The 20244-nt window shown below is 36.3% G+C and overlaps 1 protein-coding gene across 2 annotated transcripts in view; it reads right to left on the bottom strand.

Annotated features, from left to right (window-relative positions):
• CEP85L (centrosomal protein 85 like) overlaps positions 1-20244 on the bottom strand; it is a 143645-nt gene that overhangs the window by 99077 nt on the left and 24324 nt on the right. For both annotated transcript variants that reach the window (XM_043439699.1, XM_043439698.1), the window contains exon 2: positions 11900-12061. Coding sequence is in view for 1 of the 2 variants with exons in the window: in XM_043439698.1 (XP_043295633.1) it covers positions 11900-12061 (162 nt within the window). In the remaining variant the exon portion in view is untranslated. The remainder of the gene's footprint in view (positions 1-11899; positions 12062-20244) is intronic.

Raw genomic sequence — 20244 nt, 5'->3', positions numbered from 1 at the left:
TTACATATGAAAAACTGGTGCAATCACACTCTTTATCTGCTCAGCTTCACGTGGGTATCCACTGGTCTAACAGCCAAATATGCTCTGAGACTCTGGGGTAAGGTTCCCTCTTCCTCCTAATGAAGACTGAGGGCCTGCACTTTACACCCGACTGGAGAATTCTAGCAACAATTACTGACATTATTCCTTTTCTCTATCCCCTAAGTGGGCAAGAGAACTCTTCAGAATTTCAGGGATTCTCCTATCTAAAACCTCCCCTAATCCAGACATTTATATCTCACCATAGCAACATTAACTTTCTGTTTGCCAAAAGAACCAGGGCAATTCCACTGCAGTGAGGCCTTTAGCACTGTCAAAATGACAAAAGGACCATGTTCTTAGCACTCGCAGACTGACGGTAGAATATAGTTTATCACAGATGTAATGCTAATCGACAGACATTTCTATTATATTGAGTATTAAGTGGAGTGACAAGAGTTATTTTGAGAAGCCAATGCCGTTTCTGTTGGGAAATATATAAACATACATACATGCTCATGAAATTTTTGAAAGTAAATCCTTTACAAATTACACTGTCACTACCAAATGTCCAATAAAAATATAATGCAAGCTACATTTATAATTTTAAGTTTTATAGCAATCACATCAAAAAATAAAAATGAAAAGGAAAAAATAAAAATGAAAAGGTAAAACTAACTTCAATAACTTTTATTTAATCCACTATATCTAAAATATTATATTATGCAATCAATATTAAAAAGTATTAATAAGATATTTTACATTCTTTTCTTTATTCAAATCCAGTGTGAATCTTACATCTCAATTTGGGTAGACATAGTTCAAGCACTCAATAACCCATGTTACGAGTGGTCACCATACTGGATCACACAGAACTATACTACTGTTTTCCATAAACTACCTTAAATACCTTCAGAAAGGAAATGACAATAATTTACAATGGCTGTAAGTACACATATTGTATCAAGCATAGGATGTAAATTGTGGTAAGAATTAAATTGGGAGTTTTTGTTACTACTCAGTCCCATGTAGTATATAAATCATGCAGTTATTTGCTATGTATATTGAGGTTTTAACAATAATCTTTTTTTTTAATTAAAAAAAATTTTTTACAATGTTGTGTTGGTTTTTACCATATGACAACCCAAATCAGCCATAATTAACATACATCCCTTCCCTCCACAGCCTTCCTCCCCTCCCCCTCCCATCCCTCCAGGTCATGACAGCCAGCCAGCCAGACTGGGCTCCCTGTGCTACACGGCAACTTCTCACCAGCTACCCATCTTACACCCGATAGTGTATATACATGTTGCTGCTGCTCTCCATTCGTCCCACTCTCTCCCTCCCACACTGTCCACAAGTCCATTCTCTACCTCTGCGTCTCATTTCCTTCCCTGCAAATAGGTTCATCAATATCATTTTTCTAGATTCCATATATATACATTAATATACTATATTTTTTTTTCTCTTTCTGACTTACTTCACTGTGTATAACAGGCTCTAGGTTCGTCCATCTCACTAGAGCTAAGGGAACCCTCCTACACTGTTGGTGGGAATATAAACTGATACAGCTATTAGGGACTACAGTATGGAGATTCCTTAAAAAACCAGGAATAAATCTAACATATGACCCAGCAACTCCACTACTGGGCATATACTGTGAGAAAATCATAATCGAAAAAGACACGTGCATCCCAATGCACAGAAGCACTGTTTACAACAGCCAGGACAGGGAAGCAACCTACATGTCCATCAGCTGATGAATGGACAAAGCTGTGGTAGATATATATAGTGGAATATTACTCAGCAAATAATCAGTTTTAGATTTCAAATGCATTCACACATTTCACTGAAAAATTGTCACAGCAAACCAAATAACGCAGCACTTTGTGCCAAAGCCTCAAAAATCCAAAAAGAATATGTACCCCCTTCCAAGACAAATATTAATAGTAAAACTTCACTAAAATATTCTGCAGGTACACTCTAAAACAAACTCCAATTGTGTTTGGTAACAGGTCCAAATTTCATGTATATTATTTAAAATTAATATAATTGTACACTACCCGTAATTCTCAGCTGGAGGGTTTAGTACAAAGGAGATAAACACTTTTTAGGTTATTTGATGAGGTTTGGAATTTAAGAAGGAATTAAGAATTTAATTAAGAATTAAGAATTAAATTTTATAAATCAGAAAAAACACTTTGTAAACCTATGGTTAGTGAATGACAAAGACAATTAAATGACCATTAAAGACAAAAGTATTACTATGCAAAGCATATATAAAGTATCCACATGACACTGATATGGAATAATCTAATCCACAACATGTTTTAAAGCTGACATTATGTTATAAATATCAACCTGTTAGCTACATTCTAAGGCAAGGCTATTTTCAACACTCAATAATCCACCACAATCTTTTTTTCCCTGAGCTCTTTACACTAAACAGATATAACATGAAGCAAATTCAACTAGGAGAAACAAAGATCACAAATTAGAATATTCAGGAAACTTTCCAAAGAACAGAGATGGTAAAAAACCAACGAATAGCTCTGACAACGCAGAAATCATGAGAACTTCAGAAAGACATAAATTCAGGAAAGACAACTACACTAACTGGAATCAAGTGTTACATCAGCAAACATACCAAGCTTTCATTCTAAATAAGTAATCTTTAATAAGCCTGCTAAAACTATTCCCTATTTTTAGATAAAAATTTTAAATAATTGATGTTTTTAACAGGAGTACCCTGCACCTCTCCTGACAGTCAAACAAATGCAATCAAAGTCATCTGCTGCCAGTATTATTACTCAAACCATAATTCTGATTCATTTTCCACAGAAGCCCCAAGTCTCTGTTCCCAGAATCCTATAACTCCATCTTATTTTCATGTGCCATTCTTACATTTATTATCCTTTCCTAGGACTCTTGTCCTATTTGCCCTCTGTCTTCAAACTTTGACATTGCTTCATCCATATATAACAGGTTCTAAATAACACTGCCTACTACGATCATGCCTTAAACTCAACGGATTCTTTGTCCATTAGAATATCTTGTACAATGCTCTGTAACATACCAGTAAAATCACTCATTATTCTATGTATTAAATTTAAATAACTAGCAGGGAAAGGAGTTAGAGTTCAACTTGGAGATAATGGCAAGAAATAATGGAAGGCCAAAACAACATCTTCACACATCAGCCCAATTCAAGAAGAAAGTGAAAATCATGCTCTTTATCCCTAAAGCATTACAGGGATTTGTATTTAACACCTGATGAATTATTCAGTGAGAAAAGCAGTGATATTTGCTGTTGACACAAATAAATTATTTTAAATTAATTCAAAGAATAAAGAGAAAAGGCATTTTTCTAAATAGAAGTAGAAAAGATGAGTAATTATATATAATAATAAACAGCAGAATCAAAGAGTTTCTGGAGATTATTTAAGAAGTACTATCATATTCTCAAAGAGGTATTTTCAGTTTTTCAGCCACTCATTATGAAAATATAGCATCCCAGCCCTGACACTGTGTGGCCTAATATAGGCAAGAGAAGGGATTTTTTTTAAGTTTTCCTTGGAAAAACTCAGGAAGAAAATTTCCCAGCTGGACCCAGATTAATACCGTAGTAGTCTATGGAGATTAAAGTGCATGTTCAGTCGCATCCAACTCTTGGCAATCTCATGTACTGTAGCCCGCCAGGCTCCTCTGTCCATGGAATTTCCCAGGCAAGTGGTTGTCATTTCCTACTTCAGAGGATCTTCCCGAGCCAGGGATCGAACCTGAGTCTCCTGCAGCTCCTGCATTGGCAAGTGGACCCTTTACCACTGCACCACCTGGGAGGTAACTGACTAGAAAAAAAGTATTAATCTTGATATGTAAGCCAAATCTTAAAAAAGCTAAATTTATCTCTGAATCCAAGTAAACATTTCAGAAGTCACAACACAGGAACAGAGTAAACAGACTGATTTGCTTAAACAGCTTTGCAATAGCACTAAAAAAAAAAAAAAAAAAACTCAGAACCATCCATTCTACAACTTTTAAATCTCCAGATTTTGTATCCTTCCCACACAATTCTATCCTCAAAAAAAGCTAATTTTTAAAGTTTATTGATGAGACCAAATAACTAATAATACATTTTTTAAAACCTTCACAGTAGTTTCCTGTTTTATTTTCAACTCTACTTAGTTCAAATTACTCTCCAAAAATAGTATGCCTTTCTATTTAACCAGATAGTAATACATGTAATAGTGCCATGGATTGAATTGTGTGCTCCGCACAGGCACACTAAAATCTTAACTCCCCAGTACCTGTGAACGTTATCTTATTTTGAAATCAAGTCTTTACAGGTGTAGCAAGTTAAGATGAGGTCACACTGTATGTGGGTGAGCCCTAAGTCCAAGTGTCCTTACAAAGGGAAAGAGAGATACATGAAGACACAGGGGAGGCCTAGAGAAGCAGGCCACGTACAGGAAGCAGAGAAAAAGCTATGATGCCACAAGCCAAAGGCAGCCAAAGATTCCCAGGAACCAGCAGAACCTACAGAGGCAATTAAGGAAGACTAGAGCCTTCGAAAAAACATAGCCTGGCTGATACCTTGATTTTGAATCTATCGTCTCCAGAACTGTGAGAAAATATACTTCTGCTGTTGCAAGCAGCCCCCAGTTAACGGTAATTTGTTATGGCAGCCCTTGGAAACGAATACAGGGAAATACGGGTTAATAGTTCCAAACGTGCTTTACTTGTACACGGGAGATAAACAAATATGTAAATGGATGGTAGATGGTAGGAGGTGTCTCACTACTGGAGAGGGAAATTATAGACAAGGAGGAGAAAAAGCTAAAATGAGCTCTGCTGTACTGGACTAGAGTGAGAGACATCAGTATGAACCAACTTAGCTTAATACAGATACTTATGAATAGACACAAGTAATTTTAGATACGCACATATATACAGGTGAGTACATATACCCTAGAGAAGCTACTTCTGTCCTTCATGATGGCATAGAAGCAATGACACCCCAGCAGTAACAAGCACTCCCAGCACACAGATCTTGGTTGCTAAATACTCTTCTCCAACAAAAAAACAAAAACTAGGGCTCTTTGGAGCAATGGCTGACTCTAGGTCTAGGGTAGGGAAAACATAAGGTGACCATACAACACCCTGTAGTATTCAAAAGGAAGTGCTCAAAAACAAAAGGATGGGGGTAGAACACAAAGTATCACAGGAGCCAACCTGAAAGAGTTCCCAATGGCAAAAGCTGGAATAATTTGAGCAACAAATTACTATAGGTACTACAGGACGTTGTATGGTCATCTATATTTTTTGGTTTGGGTTGCTTGGGCTTCCCTCGTGGCTCAGATGATAAAGAATCTGCCCACAATTCAAGAGTCCTGTGTTTGATCCCAGGGTCAGGAAGATCCCCTGGAGAAGGAAATGGCAACCCACTCCAGTATTCTTGCCTGGAGAATTCCACGGACAGAGAAGCCTGGCAGGCTACAGTCCATGGGATCGCAATGAGTCGGACATGACTGAGCGACTCACACACACACACTGGAAAATAACCCAATCCATACTAAAATAAATGATTGCTGTTGTTGTTTTTGTTCAGTAGCTAAGTCATGTCCGATTCTTTGTGACCCCATGGACTGCCACACACCAGGTTTTCCTGTCCTTCGCTATCTCTGAGTTTGCGCAAACTCATGTCCATTGAGTCAGTGATGTCATCCAACTATCTCATCCCCTGTCAACCCCTTCTCCTCTTGTCCTTAATCTTTACCAGCATCAGGGTCTGTTCTAATGAGTCAGTTCTTCGCATCAGGTGGCCAAAGTATTGGAGCTTCAGCTTCAGCACCAGTCCTTCAATGAATATTCAGGGTTGATTTCCTTTAGGATTGACTGGTTTGACCTCCTTGCAGTCTAAGGGACTCCCAAGAGTCTCCAGCATCACAGCTCAAAAGCACTAGCTATTCAGTGCTCAGCCTTCTTTATGGTCCAATTATCACATCCATACATGACTACTGGAGAAACCATAGTTTTGAACAGAGGAACCTTTGTTGGCAAAGTGATGTCTCTGCTTTTTAATACACTGTCTAGGTTTGTCATAGCTTTTCTTCCAAGGACCAAGTGTCTTTTAATTTTGTGATTGCAGTCACCATATTCATTGATTTTGGAGCCCAATAAAATGAAATCTGACACTGCTTCCACTTTTTCCCCATCTATTTGCCATGGGACCAAGTAATGGAACCAAAGTAACAGGACCAAATGCCATGATCTTTGTTTTTCAAATGTTGAGTTTTAAGTCAGCTTTTTCACTCTCCTCTTTCATGTTCATCAAGAGGCTCTTCAGTTCCTCTTCACTTTCTGCCATTAGAGTGGTATCAATCATCCACATATCTGAGGTTGATGATGTTTCTCCTGCCCATGTTGATTCCAGCTTGTAACTCACGCAGCCTGGCGTTCCTCATGATATGCTCAGCATACAGGTAAAACAAAAGGGGTTACAGCACACAGCCCTGTTGTACTCCTTTCTCAATCTTGAACCAATCAGATGTTCCATACAGGGTTCTAACCATTGCTCCTTGACCTGCACACAAGTTTCTCAGGAGATAAGTAAGATGATTTGGTATTCCCATCTCTCTAAGAGCTTTCCTTGTCATCATCCACATAGTCAAAGGCTTTAGTGTAGTCGATGAAACAGACAGAGATGTTTTTCTGAAACTCCCATGTTTTCTCTATATAGGAATATTCCACAGTTTGTTGTGATCCACACAGTCAAAGGCTTTAGCATAGTCAATTAAGCAAAAAATAGATTTTTTTGGAATTCCCTTGCTTTTTCTACAATCCAGCATATGTTGGCAATTTTTCTCTGGTTCCCCTGCCATTTCTAAATCCAGCTTGTACATCTGGAAGTTCTTGGGTCACATACTGCTGAAGCCTAGCTTGAAGGATTTTGAGCATAATCTTGCTAGCATGTAAAATGACTGCAGTTGGATAGTAATTTGAGCATTCTTTGGCATTGCCTTTCTTTGGGATTGGAATGAAAATGGACCTTTTTCAGTCCTGTGGCCACTGCTGAGTTTTCCAAATTTGCTGGCATAATGAGTACACCACTTTAACAAAGTGCTTGTGTTGATATTTACAAATTACTGAATAGAAATTTTCAAAGCCGATAAATTTAATACTTGAAATACAGATTTGCTTTTACAAAGGACAAGTATATCTTAAAGAATAATTTCAGATATTAAACTCAGAAACTTCCTCTTCTAGGAGGTGGAGTTTAATCCTTCCCTTCTAACTTGCATCCAAAGAACAGAATATAGAAAAGGAGAAAAAGCTTTTCTATATGGTGGGAAAACATAGCAAGTCTGATATTACTGGTTCTTGAGCATTTCTAAGGATTTTTAATAGTATAAATCATTGGTTTATTCCTGAATTTTTTGTTGCTATTTTAGGATGTAGAATTTGGTTTGGTTTTTTAATTTTTTTCCCTGACTTTTAGTGGGTTTTCAGAAAGAAAAGTAGAGGGCTGTGCTTAGTTTATTATCTTAAGTTGGAAATTCACTTCAATATCTTTCTAGGTTGGTATATATGTAGCTACCTAATTACTTTAACTGAATACACAGTGAAATATTTAACCACTTCCCTATTGATAAGACACTTGGAGTTGTTTCTAACTTTCTTCTAAACAGTGTTATATTCTTATACATGTTATCTTTATTTACCTGTGTGTGCTGAATCAAGGATATATACACTTTACAAATATTATTTACAGGTAAGTAATTTGACCTCTGTCTCACTTTCCCATCAGAGAACTGCTGAGGATTAAATGAGTTAATATGTGTAAGTGCCTAAAACACAGGTTAACAGCCACACAGCTGTTAGTTATCATTGCCAAATTACCCTCTGTAAAGGCTGACTGCATACACTATTTTTTAGAGGGCTGTTTTTCCCATCTTTGCTCAGACGCTGGAGATTACAGTCTTTTCTCTTTTTTTTGAAAAGGGGGCAATTTCAGTGGTGAAAATGGTATCTAATTGTACAGTCTCTCACTTCACTGTGACTGAGTTTGATCCTCTTTTTGACGTTTATTGTCCATTTGTAATTTTTACATGAATTGTGTATTTCTACCTTTTATCTATGAAATTTTAAAATTATGAAATATTTAAAATTTTATAGATAAACACCTATTTGGGCGCATTAAATAAGGATACTATTTTCCTGTTAATTTGATTACAAATATTTATTCCTAGTATGTTTCCTTTTATATTTAGTAGCTTTTAGCAGTGTTCAAAATGTTTGAATTTCTATTAAAATCTGTGTAGTATGGCTTGTTTAAGAATATTTCTAATGTAAAAATATAAAATAAATTTACTCCATTTTAAATTTAATTTTCTTACAGTTTGAGGTCAGGCTCTAATAACACTTTCTTCATGCTTAATCCTCCCTTACTACTTTGAAATGCTGTTTTTATATCACGTACTAAATTTCCAAATACGCGTGTGTTTTTAAAAAGTACTTAGGTTATATGTGTGCTAGAGAAATCTCAATATCTAATAGAGATTATAAGCTTGTTTTCTTCTCTGATATGTTGCTTGATTCTGTTGTAAACTGGTAGGACTTTCATTCACTCTGTGTGTTATTTTCAAAGCATCACGAAGAAAGCCCCCATGTAAGTTTGCCTAACCCTTGAATTCCTTGGTCTAACCCAGTCCTCGGCTTATCTCAATGGCTGGATTTCCTTGGAGAACAGAGCAATTCTAGGAGCCTTGGGTAATATGGATTAGCTTATATGACTCATGTCACAATGAAAAAAGAAAACAAAATTCTTTTTTAGAACTCCAATACAGAGTTTAAAAAAAAAAAAAAGCCAATTACAAAGTATATACGGGACTGATGCTGAGGCTGAAGCTTCACTACTTTGGCCACCTGATGCAAAGAGCTGACCCACTGGAGAAGACCCTGATTCTGGGAAAGACTGAGGGAAAGAGGAGAAGAGGGTGACAGAGGATGAGATGGTTGGATAGCATCACTGACACAATGGACATGAGTTTGAGCAAACTCTGGGAGACAGTGAAGGACAGGGAAGCCTGGCGTGCTGCAGTCCACGGGGTCAGAGTTGGACACGACTGAGTGGCTGAAGAACAACAACTATTAAGGAAACCTTAATTCATGATTTTCAGCTATTAATATTAAAAATAAATAAATAAATTTCTAGGCCCAGATGGTGTCACTGAAGAATTCTACTAAACATTTAAAGAAGAATTAAAACCACTCTATACAATCTCTTCCAGAAAAATAAAGGAAACACTTCCCAATTCATTTTAGAAAGCTAGTATTATCCTGATATCAAAAGGAAAAATACTCCTACTCACAGATGACCTAACTATCTACAGAGAAAATTCCAAGAAATATACCCCCAAAAAACACTCTGAGAACGAAAGAGTGAGTTCAGCAATCTCGTCATATACAATTAACATATTGGTGCCAAACTTGGACTATAAAATGCCATTTACAATCACTATCCCAAGAATGAAATACTTAATACTTAGCTGTAAATCTGAAAAACCATGTACTGGACATGTATGTTGAAAACTACACAACACTGGTGAATGAAATAAGATCTAAATAAATGGGAAAACATACCATGTTAATGGATTAGCAGACTCAACAGAGTAAAGATGGCAACTCTCCCCAAACTGATATATGGACAACACAATTTCTATTAAATTCCCAGCAAGACTTTTTGTATAGTCAAACTTATTTAAAACTTACAGAGAAAAACAAAACAACTAGAACAGCTAAAACAATTTTGAAAAAAAAATAAAGTGGATATTATTCTGGTTTCAAGATTTATTAGGCAAAGAAAAGAAACCTCAACCTAAATCTCACACTGTGCAGTAAGGATCAGCATATCTGGGTTTTCCACACACTGCACATTCCAAGAAAGGTTTGGCCCTTGTCTGGCTCCTAAGATGTAACCTCTGAATCTTTGAAACATCCTGCCTAATAAGAGTGTCTTTGTTTACCTGGGGACCTTGGGTAACTCCAAGCATATAGTCTGTGCTAATAATGTGATTTATGGTAGGAGCCTTGAACCATGTAAGGTCAGCTTGACTTCTCAAAGGCTGGAAACTAAGGTCATGCATACAGGCATCCAACCATATCAATATAACCTACACACAGTAAAAGTCCTGAATACCAAGGGCTGGACGGCCTTGCTGCTGTGTGTGATCTTACACAACACTGCTGACAGAATTGATCACCGTCCACACAACTCCACTGAGAGGACAACTAAGCGTTTGGACCTAGTGTTTTCTGCCCTTTGCTCCTCTGTTGCTAATTTAAATCAGTATCCTTTTGCTGTAAAAAACTATAACCACTAGCATAATAGCTTTTCTGAGTTCCACCAAATAACTGAGTCTAAGAGTGGTCTCAGGAACACCCAAGCATATACACATTGTAAAAATATTAACTCAAAACGGACCACAGACTTACAGAACATAAAATGATTAAATTTTTAGGGAAAAAAAAAGAGAGAAAAGTAAAATATTCAAGATCTGGGACTAAACAAAGAGTTCCTAGCCTTGATCCCAAAAGCACAATCTATACAGGCAAAAACTGATACACTGGATTTACAAGCTTAAGAACTGTTGCTCTGCAAGAGACACGGTTACGAGGATGAAAGACAAGCCAGACCGGAAAAAAATGTTTACAAATCAAATAGCCAACAAAGGATTAGTGTCTGAAATACACAAAGAATGCTCAAAACTCAGCAATTAAAACACAGACAATCCAACTAGAATACAGGCAAAAGACAAGAAGAACATTTCAATAAACAGAACAGATAGATGGCAAATAAACATCTGTGAAAAAATGTTCAACATTATTAATCTTTAAAAAAATGAGAATTGAAACCAAAATGAGATATCACTACATTCCTATCAGAAAACCTAAAATTTAAAAACCAAAGAAAAAACAAATAAATAAAAATCACCAAGGGCTAGCAAGGCTGAAGAGAAAGTTTGATTACCCATACTATCTATTTACATTGCTGATGGAAACATAGAAGTCACTCTGGAAAACAGTGTGACAGTTTCTTTAAAAACTAAACATGCAACTCCCATACGACCAGCAGCCACACTCTTAGACACTGACCACAGAGAAATGAAGACGTATGTTCACATCAAAACTTATACATGAATGTTTATAGCAGCTTTATTTCTAAAGCCCAAAACTGTAAACAACCCAGATGTCTTTCAATGGTTTAATGGTTAGGCAAAATGTGGTCTATCCAATACCACCATTGCTATAAAAAGAAAGAAACTATTAATGCACACAACAACCTGGATGAATCTTCAGAGAGAAAAAGCCAATTCCAAAGAGTTACATACTGTATGGTACAATTTATAGGGTATGCTTGAAATGACAAACAAAATTACAGAAACGGAGAATAGATTAGTGGTTTCTAAGAGTTAAGAAGAGGGGGAAGGGGAAGTGGGTATGAACAGAATAAGGTATACTGTGGTGAGAGAAATGTTCTGTATTTTGACTATATCAATGTTGTGATCCTGAAGTGCAGTTTTGCAAGAAACCAAGGGGTGGGGGAGCAATGAGATAAAGGTTGCATTAGAATCTCTGTACCATTTCTTTAAATCACATGCGAATCTACAATTATTTCAAAATAAAAAGTTTAAAAATAAAGGAAGGAAAATCTAATCTGATCAGAAGAACAACTTCATTTGATATACAACAACACTGAACATTACTAAATATTCAAACATTATAATTTTTTAGTTTGGAACAATAAGACATGTCCCTTGCATTTTCTCAATTACAAACATTCTACACAGCTTCATGTCTAACCAGTCAGAATTTAGCTCACCTTCCACGCTGTCAGAACAGGAAGTTCCAATGCCAGTATCACCACTGTCAGAAGCTATACTATGTCTCCTGATATGGCTATTTCGCTGATTAGATGGAACAGTTGTGGCCTGCCACAATGATTCATTACCAGGTAACCATGCTGCTGAAGAATAATCTGGGCCTACAAAGGAAAATATGCAAAAAGTTAATAAATTTATAATGTCTATGAGTAGGTAGAAGACATCTTTTGGCCTTGTTAAAAAAAAAAACACAAATAAGATAAAAAGCTTATTTTCTGCCAAAAATAAATAGATCAGTAACATCTATGAGTCACCAAATAAACTTACTTATCACACATACACAAATTCGATGCTGACTTAGCAGCTTTCTTTGGCTGAAGATAACTGATTTCTGCTTACAGATACTGAACTTTTAAACACAGAACTACTGTCTGATGTAAAATGTCAACTCTATCATCAATCTGTCTGGAAATGTCAGCACTGTGCTCTGTAATATTTGATAGGTAGGCATCTGTGATCCCATACACAGACATTAGCTGAGAACTGGGACTCAGGAAAAATCTAATCAAAGCATATTGCATGACAATACATGTAGAATGAGCTTGTGGAAAGTCAAAGTGAAAGTCACTCAGTCATGTCCGACTCTTTCTGAGTCCATGGACTACACAGTCCGTGGAATTCTCTAGGCAAGAATACTGGAGTGGTTAGCTGTTCCCTTCTCCCAGGGATCTTCCCAAACCAGGGATCAATCCCAGGTCTCCTGCATTGCAGGCAGAATCTTTACCAGCTGAGCCATCAGGGAAGCCCAAGAATACTGGAGTGGTTAGCCTATCCTTTCTCCACAGGATCTTCCCGACACAGCAATCAAACCAGGGTCTCCTGCATTGCAGGCAGATTCTTTACCAGCTGAGCTACTAGGGAAGCTGGAAAGTCAAAACAATCTATTTTCTACTACTATATCCTAACCACTTAAAATTTAAAACTATTTTGCTTACTTTAATTGATTCTATTTCTTTAGTTATCTTCAATAAAAGTTTTTAACACCAGAGCATTTCCTGGCTCTTAATTTTCCCTTTTGAGTTACAATAAATCTTCACTGTTCAGCTAATTTATCACTTTTCAATGTTCTCTTAAACTTCATTTTCACTTATTTGCCCATTTTTACTTAACTGACATTTGCCTTTTACCTGATTTATCCATCATTTTACCTTCCTGTTTATTCCTTCTTTTACCGTCTACAATGTCTCAAAATATGCCATGGACCAGGGTCAATCTGTGAACTATTTACTACTAGCTTGTGAACAATTAGGAACAGAAATAAAGGATAAGCACTGAAAAATGTTTACAGTAATTTGAAAGCAATTTTAAATCTTGAATTTTACACAAAAGCTATAGCAGTACATATCTTTATTAATGGTCAACATAGTGACTCTAAAATTGAAGACTATAGACTTATTTGTGGTTCTGTACAAGAATTTTGAGACTTCATTTCAATTATACCCTTAAAAAGTAATAAGCACATTAGAGATGACCTGAATAGCTACCTTAAAGCAGACTTATTATCACATAATTATAATGCTCCCATTGGGTTTTATGTTTGCAATTGCAGTTGCTTCCAAGTAAAGGAGAAATGAGAAGGCACTTATCATCATGATGTGAAATAAGACACCCTTACAGAATCATCATGTTACATGCTACTGAAATTGGCAGGCAAGAAGAACTTTCTAGCAGTTTAATAAACATAAGAATCACAAATATCCACACAATTAATCACCATTATTTTACCACATTTAAAATAGACATTCTCTATATTAATATCAAAACATATAAAGAGGTTAATAATAAAACCAGACCTCAATCTATTTTCTACCATATTAACCCCAACACTAAAGCTTTAATTTTAATAAAATACTGTATCAAATTATTTTATTTTCTCTTTATATGCAATTTATAAATTAAGTTTGAATTAACTCAAGTTTAAAAAATGGTAGCCAAAGAAACATTTCCACCAGCTTTGAGATCCAGAACAAGTGAAAACTTTGTAGATTCTACATCAATCTCAAAACTGGGTTTATCTTAATTCATCTGATTAGGCACTCACATATTAAAGCACCAAGTGAAGGCATTCTGTCACCAAAGGTACTCTACTGTCATCTGTCTATTATCTGCACCAAACATCCTTCCTTTAAACAGTTCCTCGGGTATTAACAGTATTCCATTTAAATGAACTCCAAGTTCTATCTAAACCATTATCAAAAAGGAAAAACAGCCCACTATTTTCTCTCCCAAGTGCAAACCTATTAGTTGGAGAAATATTTTTTTAGGAATACTCAGGAAAGAACATGGGCTTCCCAGGTGGCGCTAGTGGTAAAGAACCCTCCTGCCAATGCAGGAAACGTAAGAGACGCAGGTTCGATCCCTGGGTAGGGAAGATCCCCTGCAGTAGAACATGGCAACCTATTTCAGTATTCTTGCCTGGAGAATTCCATCCATGGACAGAGGAGCCTGGAGGGCTACAGTCTATAGAGTCACAAAGAGGCAGACATGACTGAAGTGACTTAACACGCAGATGAAAGCATAAATAGGCTGGAAGTACATGGAAATGGCAAATAAAAATATGAAAAGATGTCCAACCTTACTAATAATGAAATGAAAAAGACAACAATGCTCTTATTTTTAGGCTTTTAAATCATCTATAACATTAAATACCATTGGCAAATATTTGAAATATCAATGTCAAAGTGCAGGGAAAGTCCACATACTTTTATGGGTACATAAATTGACAGAGCGTTTCAAAATTAGGGCATCTGAAAACAGGTATCTCAATTTCAACATGTACCTAAGTTTCAACATAAGACCTCCTGGTAGGAATTTTTATAAAGAAATAACAGAAAAGTATAAAAATATATAAGCACAAGGACAGTACTTCTTTAAATAAAAAAATAAACACCTAGAAACAAAATACAATCTGTAAGTTAGTTGATACTATTTAAGTGCTAAAAATAATTTTAATGACCTATTTTTTTAACATGTAGTGACATCCAAAATGTTAAGTATGTATGGGAGAAAAGCATTTATATAGCTGCTTATATAGTATGTTTCCATGGCTGCAGAAGAATTGTACATTTACACATGCAGAAAAAGGAGCTTTCAGGGAGCTCCACATCTAAATGTTGATACTAACTACAATGTTTTACTAAAGAAACAAATACAGAAACATTTACTCTGTCACTAGGGATGATAATGATGCTGATTACACACTATCATCTTAAGAAAAAAATGCTGATTACTTATACTCATTTGCAGATTACATCAGCATTTGATTCTGAAAGGAACCAGCTACAGAGCAAGATATGTAAATTCAACAGATTCCTAGTCAACAATTTTATAAAAGCTGCGTTAAGACCCCTGAAATAAAGTAAATACACTTGTTTTTAGACAATGTAACTATTTTCAATAGTATAGTGTTACATATTTAGCCCACAACAACTCCACTCCATTTGTTGTTAACAAATCTTGACCCAAGGAAACCAACTGTATACACAAAGGATATAATCTCCCCCATCCCATGTACACACACACACACACCAGTTAATGGGGGTTTAAAAAAAGAAAGAAAGAAAAAACCCACCAGTAATGATACAGTATTATCATCAGAAGCTAGGAAGATGTTCCTAGCTTAAATCATTAACTATTACCAGGAAGAACGGCTCAAAAAAACTTTTTCTGTAAAAGGTCAGTGAGTAAATATTTCCACCTTTGCAAGCCATCTGATCTCTATCAAAACTGTCACCACTGTTATAAAGGCAGTAGTAGACAACAGACCAGGTGTGGCTGTGTTACAATAAAACTTTACAAAAATGATGACAAGCTAGATTTGACAGGTCATAATTTGCAGATCCCTGATCTAGAGTAAAAAAAAAAATTATTCTAATTTGTAAATATTCTCTAAAATTCAGCTGATTCAAAATGAGTAACGCTAGCCAGCACATTCATTCATTCCTTTATTCCGAAGAAATTCTAGTTCATCCTAGAGCACATACCAGCGAGTACTGCTGCTCTAAATCTGAAAATTTATGGCAGCATTATCGAAATTTTCTGTGGACTACCAATACCAGTAACTTTTTGGATTTCTTTTTCCAGAATAAACAGTCTCAGTTTTTAATAACAAAGAACCTTTTATATTCTATTACAAGTTAATCACTAAAGGGAGGTTGCCTATAAGCTATACACACATTATAATGACCCATCTCTGGGAAACCTCCCAGACAATGAGCATGAAGGTAAAAACAAACCTCTGTTCAGCTCACAGGAAACATCCAGGCCAGGCCCACCTAACACATCCCCTCCAGAGGTTGATGTTGTTGTTGTTTAGTCCCTCAGTCGTGTCTGGCTCTTTGCGATGCCATGGACTGAAGCCCACCAGGCTCCTGTGTCCATGAGATTTTCCAGGCAAGAATACTGGAGTGGGTTGCCATTTCCTTCTCCAGGGGATCTTCCCAACCCAGGGATAGAACCCATATCTCTTGAGTGGGTTCTTTACTGCTCAGCCACTAGGGAAAACCCCAGAAGCTGATGAGAACCAGGAAATGTCTGACTTGACTCCCTCCCCACTGGCTATAAAAGAAGCCTGAATTCCAACTCAGGCAAGAGGATTCTTTGGGGCAGGAGCCTACCATCATCTGTTTGCTGGCTTTCCAAATAAAGTCACTACTCCTTGCCTCAAAAACTCATCTCTTAATTTACTGGCTAGTTATATGAGCTTGGACTCAGTGAGAGGTTTATTTGTATATTTTTTCTTGGGGGGGCGGGGTGGGGAGGCATGCTGCTTGACTTGTGAGATCTTAGTTCCCTGACCAGGGATTGAACCCAGGCCCTTGGCAATGAAAGCCTGGAGTTCTAACCACTGGACTGCTAGGGAATTCCCCTATATGGTTGAAAACTCTCAAACAACATCAAACATATATTAATACGTTTGATGATTAACTGTATATGTCAACATAACTGGACAATGAGATGTCCTTATATTGGGATGTTTCTATGAGACTATTTTTGATCTATTTAAATTGTAGACTGAGCAAAGCAGATTGCCCTGCATTATGTGGAAGGACTTCATCAAACTGGCTGAAGGTCTTAATAGAACAAAAGGCTCAAACACCCCCAATAAAGAAAGAATTCTTCCTGCCTGAAGGTCTTCAAAACAGAACCCTGGCTTTACCCTGTCTTTTGGACTGGAAGTGAAACATCAGCTCTTCTGGGACTTCAGGCCTTTCAGCCTTCAGAATGAAATTCCATCATCAGCTCTCCCAGTTCTCAGGCCTTCAAATTCAACTTGGAAGTAAACCATTGACTTCCCTGGGTCTCCACCTTGCTGACTCAGACTGCAGATCTTGGGTCTTGCCAGCCTCCATAATCACATGAATAAATTCCTTATAATAAATCTCTTCTTTAAGATATATAGAGCTAGAAGGAGAATATAAATATTTTTTTTCCTCCAGTGCACATAAAACACTCTCCAGGAGAGATCATGCCTTATGCCACAAAACAAGTCTCACTACATTTAAGAAGATTTAGAACATATCAAGCCATCTTTTCCAATGATAATGGTATGAAATAATTTAAAGAAGAAAACAGAAAGCTCACAAATATGTGGTGATTAAACAACATGCTCCTAAATTACAATGAGTCAAAATGGAAATCAAAAAATATCTTGAGACAAAAGATGGAAACACAACATACCAAAGCTTATGGAATGCAAAAGCAGTTCTAAGAGGGAAATTTATAGTGATAAATGCCAACATTAAGAAAGCTCAAATGAACAATCTAACTTTATACCTTAAGGAGCCAGAAGAAGAACAAACACCAAAGTTAGCAGAAGGAAGGAACTAATTTAGGATTCTAGGCTTTCACTGCCATGGCCCAAGTTCAATCTCTGGTCAGGGCATTGAGATCCCACAAGCCGCGCAATGCAGGGGAAAAAAAAAAAAAGTTTAAAGCAGCAAGGAACTAATAAGAATCAGAGTGGAAATAAAAGAAATAAAGAAGGCAACTGAAAAGATCAATGAAACTAAAAGCTATTTTGAAAAGATAAAGCTGACAACTGAACGACTATGGAAAAAACAAAAGCCTCAAATACAATCAGAAATGAAAAGGAGACATTACAACTGCTCACACAGAAATACAAACGATTATAAGAAACTGCTATGAACAATCATAAGCCAACAAACTGGACAACTTAGAAAAAATGAATAAACTCCTAGAAACATACAACCCACCAAGACTAAACCATGAAGAAATAGAAAATCTGAACAGATTGATTACTAGAGATCAATAATCGAAAATCTTTCAACAAAGATGTATTCAGGACCGAATCGTTTCATTGAGTTATCCTACCATTTAAATAATTAATACCAATTCTTCTCACACTCTTCAAAAAAATGGAAAGGGAGAGAACAATTCCAAGCTCTTTAAGAAACCACTGTTACCCTATACTGAAGACAGATGAAGAACACTACAAGAAAATCACAGGCTATTATCCCCAATAACATAGATACAAATATCTTCAACAAAATAATAGCAAACCTAATTCAACAGTACATCAAAAGGACCAAACACCATGGTCAAATGAGATCTATTTCAAAGATGCAAGTATGGTTCAACGTGTGCAAATCAATAAAAGTGATATACCACATTAACAACATAAAGCACAGAAATCTATATAAATTCAACAGATGTAGGAAAAGTATTTGACAATATTCAATATCCTTTCAAGATAAAACTCTTAACAAATTAGATATAGCGGGAACATCCTTCAGCACAATAAAAGCCATACATAACTACCCACAGTTAACCATACTCAACAGTGAACAGTTGAGGAGCAAGATCAGTAACAAGACAAGGATAGCTACTCTCACCACTTTTACTTTAAACGAAGTACTGGAAGTTCTAGCCAGAGCATTTTTACAATTACACAAGAAAAAGAAAGAAAGGGCATCCAAATCAGAAAGGAAGAAGTAAAACTGTCTCTATTTGCACATGACATACTTCATACAGAAAACCACCAAAAAACCAAATCAGCAAATTCAATAAACTTACAGCATACAGAAATCAATACACAAAAATCAGTTGTGTTTCTATATACTAACAAACTACTGGAAAGAGATATTAAGAAAACGATCCCACTTAAAACTGCATCAAAAAGAACACTTAGAAGTAAATTAAACCAAGGAGGTAAAAGATCTGTACATCAAAAATTAGAATACATTGAGATGAAATAAAGTGAAGACAAAAGTAAGAGGAAAGATATTTCATGCTCATGAATCAGAAGAAAATTGCTAAAATGTTCATACTACCCAAAGCAATCCAGATTCAATGCAATCCTTATAAAAATTTCAAAGGCATTTTTTTTACAGAAATATAGAAAAAAAAATCCTAAAACCACAAAACACTTTGAATAGCCAACTCAAACCTGAAAAAGAACAAAACTGGAGGCATCAAACTTCCTGATTTCAAACTATACTAATCAAAACTACAGTATTCTCATTTAAAAAGATTCACAGATCAATGGAATTGAATAGAGAGCCCAGAACTAAAACCACGCATACACAGTGAATTAATTTACTATAAGGGATCCAAGAAAATACAAGGGGAAAGGACAGTCTATTCAATAAATGGTGTTAGGAAAACTGGACAGCCACAGGCAAAAGAAAAGTATTCCACTATCTTACACCATACACAAAAATGAACTCAAAATGGATTAAAGACTTGAACATAAGATGTAAAGCCATAAGACTTCTAGAATAAATATACAGATATGCTCCTTGACATCGGTCTTGCAATGATTTTTTGGATGCTGACATCCAAAAATAACAGCAAAAATAAATGAATGGAGCGCATTCCAGGTGGTGCTAGTGGTAAAGAACTTGTCTGCCAATGCAGGAGACATAAGAGATAAGGGTTCAATCCCTGGGTCGGGAAGATCCCCTGGAGGAGGGAATGGCATCCCACTCCAATATTCTTGCCTGGAGAACTTCATGGCAAGAGGAATCCTGGCAGAGGAGCCTGGCAGGCTCCAGTCCATAAGGATGCAAACAGCTGGATATGACTGAAGCAAATGAGCACAGCGTGGCACAAACTAAAAAGCTTTTGAACAGGCAAGAAAATTTTAAAAAGAGAGAGACAGAAGGAAAAAGAAAGAAAAGACAATCTATGGAATAGGAGAAAATATCTGCAAACCATATATCCAATAAGAGGTTAATAACACAAAACATATAAAGAACTTACACAACTCAACAGCTAAAAACCGTCCAAACAAACGATGATCTGAACAACACTTTTCCAAAGA

This window comes from Cervus canadensis, chromosome 20 (assembly GCF_019320065.1).
Source record: "Cervus canadensis isolate Bull #8, Minnesota chromosome 20, ASM1932006v1, whole genome shotgun sequence".
NCBI lineage: Eukaryota > Metazoa > Chordata > Mammalia > Artiodactyla > Cervidae > Cervus > Cervus canadensis.
This window is presented reverse-complemented; position numbering and strand designations above follow the sequence as displayed.